This window comes from Antechinus flavipes, chromosome 4 (genome assembly GCF_016432865.1).
Source record: "Antechinus flavipes isolate AdamAnt ecotype Samford, QLD, Australia chromosome 4, AdamAnt_v2, whole genome shotgun sequence".
Classification (NCBI taxonomy): domain Eukaryota; kingdom Metazoa; phylum Chordata; class Mammalia; order Dasyuromorphia; family Dasyuridae; genus Antechinus; species Antechinus flavipes.
Window position 1 is genome coordinate 100335639 of NC_067401.1, and position 6000 is coordinate 100341638.

The window sequence follows — 6000 nt, forward strand, 5'->3', positions numbered from 1 at the left end:
AAAATTTAGGTTCCTCCAAAATGTTGGATTCTCCCAAATAAATAAAGTAGTAAAAAAGGGATGGAAAATAAGCATCCATGATACTCACTCTCCCTATGTATTCAAAGCCCATCTGATAGCTTGTTTACTTATTATAGAAAGAGACTGTACTGAATTACATTTTCAAGATTCCTAAAACTTGGATTGACATCATGAAGGTATCATTAATTTTAAATAAATTCTACTATAAGAAAACTATTTGGGAAGCCCTTCATAATCTAACCCTTTCCTATCTTTTCAATATTTTCATATCTATGAAACATGTGACTATCACAAAAACAAAACACTCCATCTCTCAGCTGTAGACATTCTAGCTATCTCCCATGCCGAGAATGTTCTTCCTCTTCTACTCCACCAACTGACCTCCCTGCTCTCTTTATGTCTCAACTAATTTCCCAGGAAAACTTCTCCAACTCTTCATATTCCAGTGACTTCTCTTCATTAATTATTTTCTATTTATGCTAAATATAGCTTACTCTTTATATGTGTGTTTGCATGTTGTAGATTGGGATACCTTGAAGTCAGGAACTGTCTTGTGCCTCCATTACTTAGTTCAGTACCTGGCACATTGTAAGCATTTTAAAATGTTTGATTGAAATCATTAATGGAATTTTATCTGTGTATTATCCTTACCTGTGCAATTTATCTTCCAGTATTTCCATGTACTTCACAATATTTTCCTTCACACTGTTCTCTGTTGGGAGCAGGAAAAAAGTAAAGTTAATATAAGAAGATTTATAAATTGATCTAAAGCACTCAAAAATAGACAAAAAAAGTAAAACTGTCTTATTCTATGAAGAGTCCAACCCCTTCAACTTACAGAAGTGAACTGAAATTCAGAATGATTAATTGACTTGCTTAGCATCTTCACATATCTTCCTACATATAGGATCTCATCTTTGTGCTTTGTCTGGGAGCCAAAAAATAAGGTTGGTGATGATTAGAAGACAGAAACCAATGGAAGAATCAGGAGCTATTTTACTGAGATAGTACTTATGAGATTATCAGCAAAGAATTCAATTCAATAAAACACTGTTGGTCTTATTCTGCTGTTCAGAGTTTAAAGGTGCATTAGTTCTTTTTACCATTCAATTCACCAAAGATAAATCTGTGGTTGGCAGGTCATAATTGCTGGTATCTTGTTTCTGCATAAGATACCACATTTCTACTTTCTACTAAATATACCTTGTCTCTGCTCCGCTTGTTGATCTCGTGATTGCCAAACTTTTCTTTACTACCATCTTCTGGGGTTTTGCTTTTCAGGATCATTTTTGGGAGACTATCAGTTCTCTGAAATGGGGCAGTGACTAAAAAGCTTCACCCTAAAAAGCCTCTACACTAACAAGATTAACAATTCTTTTATTTTATATCTGAGGCTAGGAGCAGGTACAATTAGCCATGATCAATAAAGCACAGCTGGGTTGCCATGCCATTGAGATTTATTTTATTCTTTTGACTATTTTTCGTACTAATTTGCTGTGTATGCTGCCCCCTCCCCCCCCAAAAAAAATGGTGTGAAGTAAAGTTAGGAAATTCTCTTTAATTCCTGTTAGATCCCTAATAAAGGTCCTATGTTCCCAATACACATTTTGGGGACTTTACACAAAAGATTTCCACAGGAGCTGTGTAGATGTCAAGGCTACCAAGTCTATCTGCCTATCAATACCCTCCTTGATTGTCATGAAAAAAAAAAAGTTGAGCAAGAACAAAATATAAGTGAAGTAGGCCAAACAATTGCTTCCCCCGCCATCTTATTCGCACTCCTTTTTTATTACATATATCTGCCAACCACAACACATTTCTGAATTTTCCTCTATATTCTGGTTTGCACAAAACCTCAGAATCTCCCAAAGAGGTAAATGAAATAGCAATTAACCTAAGTGGTTGGTTTTGTTTATTTTTGCTTTTGCTTTTTTTTTTTTTTTTTTTTTTTTTTTGCCGGGGGGAGGATTTGAGAGTGGTTGTTATTGTTATTGTTATTGTTATTGTTTTTGTTTTTTTTAATTTAAGACAGCATCCTCAAGGTCACTTTGAAAATAAGTTGCTGAAGACAAATCTATTCCTCATTGAACTCAAGTCCACAGGAAGATACTGAGCTCCAAAGAGCTGAATCTTTGGTATCACTTTCACTAGACTAATATAAAAGTACCATAACTTTGTGTGCCAAGAGCCTGTCTTCCTATAAGTTAAAAAACATTGAAAATGTGTTCTATTTCCTTAAGGCAGCACAATAGCATTGCCTCATTTTAGCTGCAGAGAGTTAGACATATTGTTCCTAAGTCAATGTTTTTTGATTGATTAACTGATCATGAATAATGACTTGGAACTCCTGAAAGCCTGATCCTTTTATTTTTTTTCCCTTCCTCTTTATCTCTCAAATCCTTTCATCCTTCAACCTGATCAGATACCTATGATAGCAGATCCAGGATTATGTATGTCATGGGCATAAATTTTAGGGCTCAATAGAATGAGTAGCGGTCATTTTGGTCAAATTCTATGACTCAACAATAGAGACAGGGGAAAAGAACATACTAATCAGTGGGGTTCTCTTCCCTCATTTTAAACATTCATTCATTCAATCAATAAACATGTAAAGGCATTTTAAGAGCCTGCAGAGTATTATACAAAGTGCTAGTGCATGGGTGGTTTGTACATTTTAGGTAAGATACCACTCCTAGCATTATGAAGTGCTCATTTAAGCAAGGGAAAAGCCACACAGATAACCATAATATACATGACTGCATGGTAAGTGCATTAGAGTTGCAAAGCAAAGTGTTATGTGATGTGTGAGGGAAATGTGAAAAGGAAGGGGAACATTAATGTTGAATAAGACTGAAGTCATAACAACATGGGTGCTGAAGCAGGTAAAACACTTTGCAGACCATAGAGATATGGTAACTATAATACTAATCTGGTACAAATGCATCTTTGAGGAGAACAAAAATTTTACTTGGCCAAGTCAAATCAAGACCACAAGCATTTATTACAAAGGAAGAGAAAAGACAGCTCCTGCTATGAAGAAGTTCACATTTTAATGTCAAACAACAATATACAAAAGTATGCAAGATTATAAGATATATACAAGATTAACTGGGAGTAGTCTCAAAAGGAAGATACTGAGATTAAGGAAAGGTTTAGGCATGGGGCACAGCTAGTAAAAATCCCCAAAGATAAGATATGGAGGGTTAATGTGTAAAGAATAGCAAGAAGTAGAATTTTCTTTAATTACTCATCCTAACCAGTATTATAGGATTGTGTGACATAGGAGAGAGTTTGCTTTAAAATCGGGAAGATTTATTGTTGAAGAGAACCACGTCCATCAGAATTGATCATCATATAGCATTGTTGTTGAAGTATATAATGATCTCCCGATCCTGCTCATTTCACTTAGCATCAGTTCATGTAAGTCTCTCCAGGCCTTTCTGAAATCATCCTGCTGGTCATTTCTTACAGAACAATAATATTCCATAATATTCATATGCCACAATTTATTTAGCCATTCTTCAATTGTTGGGCATCCACTCAGTTTCCAGTTTCTGGTCACTACAAAAAGGGCTGCCACAAACATTTTGGCACATACAAGTCCCTTTCCCTTCTTTAGTATCTCTTTGGGGTATAAGCCCAGTAGAAACACTGCTGGATCAAAGGGTATGCACAGTTTGATAACTTTTTGAGCATAGTTCCAAATCGCTCTCCAGAATGGTTGGATGTATTCACAATTCCACCAACAATGTATCAGTGTCCCAGTTTTCCCACATCCCCTCCAACATTAGTATTGTCATTTCCTGACATCCTAGCCAATCTGACAGGTGTGTAGTAGTATTTCAGAGTTCTCTTAATTTGCATTAATAATGACTTGTAGCATCTTTTCATATGGCTAGAAATAGTTTCAATTTTTTCATCTAAATATTGTCTGTTCATATCATTTGACCATTTATCAATTGGAGAACGGCTTGTCAATTTCCTTATTTTACAGATGAGGACACTGAGGTTCAGAGAGATTAAGTTATCCATAATTGATGTCCTTGCCTGAAGTCTCTCACTAAACTTTCAAAATAATATTCGTAAAGTACAAGTCTGACTATATCCTGCTCTTGCTCAGTAAACTCTAGCAACTCCCTCTGGAATTAAAATACAAAATTTATCATCATGAACTAAGAAGTGTCACTTATATTAAGAACCTGGAATTCTCCTATTTTGTCCCCACTGGGGCTTGCATAAGCCTAGCCTCTGGGGAGAAGGAGGAATGAAGCCATGGTACAGTCATTATAGCCTAGCTAAAGGGTAATGAGTTTTCATGGTGATGCAATTAATACCTGAACTCTCTCACAAGTGTTCCCTTCTTGGTTAGGCTTGAATTTATAAATCCCTTTCAATTCTATCAAGTCTTAACCCCTGATTTCCTGATGCATAAACTGAGGTTCAAACAAGTAAAATGACTTAGTCAATGTTGTGCAGTACTGGATCAAGAATCCTCATTTCATTATTGGTAAAAGTCAGGTTTCTGTTTTTGTCTGGGTATATGTTAGCAGTCACCACTCCATATATTCTATTGGTCACATTTCTTTTATGTAGCATCTAGTTCCTTGAAGGTAGGATTATGTCTCTTCTTTCTTTACTTTCCAGTACTTACAATATAATTATATCCCAATCAATGCTTCTTTTAAAAATTAATTCTTTTATTTGGACTTTAAGAAATAAAACTAACATTTCCCCAATAGTAGATGACTGTATATGAAATTACAAGTTATATACAACTTGCTATTCCTTTTAAAAAAGTAATAAAATTATCATATAACTTTCCCCCCTTTTCTTCCCACTCTTTAAGAAATAGCATTTTCTTTTCTTTTTTTATTACAATTCCAATAACAATGCATTAGTGTCCCACATCCCCTCTATCATTTATTATCTTTTCTTGTCATCTTAGCCAAGTGGAGAGGTTTGAGGAAAGAATATCATTTTAGCATAAAAATTAAAAACTGGACTGGGCTAAATAGAGATAAGGGCAAAAGATTTCCTTTACTTATGCAATAAAAAAGGCTCAAGTATATGTCATGATAAAATGCAGGAAATAAGAAACAGTCAGGCTCAAACTATTAGATTAACAAAGTGGCCATCACCAATTAATAACAGAATGACCATAGTCATCTTGGTACTATACTTGATTTAAAGAGGAGACTAAAAAGAGAATCTCATTTTATCATTGATCACTGAATACTGACAGAGCATGAGACATTTTCCAGGGGAAAAATGTTTGCCAAATGATGCACTTTGAAAATGGGACACAATCCCATCTTCTCTGAGGAAAATAATTCTCAGATTTAAAGGGGTGTCATGGATCAATTTGGATAAAAAAGCTTTATTTTAATAGAAACTCCTAGCTAAACAAAGAAGATAAAGGGGAAAGGGGCCACCCAATGAAATTCTCAGAAATTATTAAAAATTCAGCAAAGCTAGATTTTTCTGTATTCAAATGGAGATTGATTTGATATCAAGATTTTTAGTTCATTTAGTGAGTGGAACCAAACATAGATATTAGCTGTTGAATATGAGTCTAGGTATAACTTATGAAGTAAAAAATTTGTAATTTAATCAGATATACCAAAAAATCCTTGAAATGGGCGAAATGGCTAAAGTTAGCTGCTCACTCTACTTAATTTTGTGAGACTAGCTTATGTACTCATTGACAAAATCCAGAAAGTGTTTTATTGACATTTATATAGAATTCAGAAGATACACTAATTCTGGCCTTCATTGAATCTCATCTATATTATCTGCCTCTCCCTTCTTCCATCTATCCTTTACATAGTTTCCAAAATGAATTTCCTAATGCATAGATATGATCACATAATTGTGTTCTGAAAGTAAACATTTGACATGTGTGTGTTAAATAGTATTTTCTACTTGTTAGCCTACAAAGAAAGACAAAAACAATCACTACTCTTAAGGATCTCACATTCT

General features: G+C 34.5%; 1 protein-coding gene across 1 annotated transcript in view; it reads right to left on the reverse strand.

Annotated features, from left to right (window-relative positions):
* Positions 1 to 3068, reverse strand: part of DISC1 (DISC1 scaffold protein) — an 88393-nt gene extending 85325 nt beyond the window's left edge. Inside the window, exon 1 of the mRNA XM_051993617.1 lies at positions 673 to 3068. Coding sequence (XP_051849577.1) covers positions 673 to 701 — 29 coding nt within the window. The 5' untranslated portion in view covers positions 702 to 3068. The remainder of the gene's footprint in view (positions 1 to 672) is intronic.
* Between the last annotated feature and the right edge of the window lie 2932 nt (positions 3069 to 6000).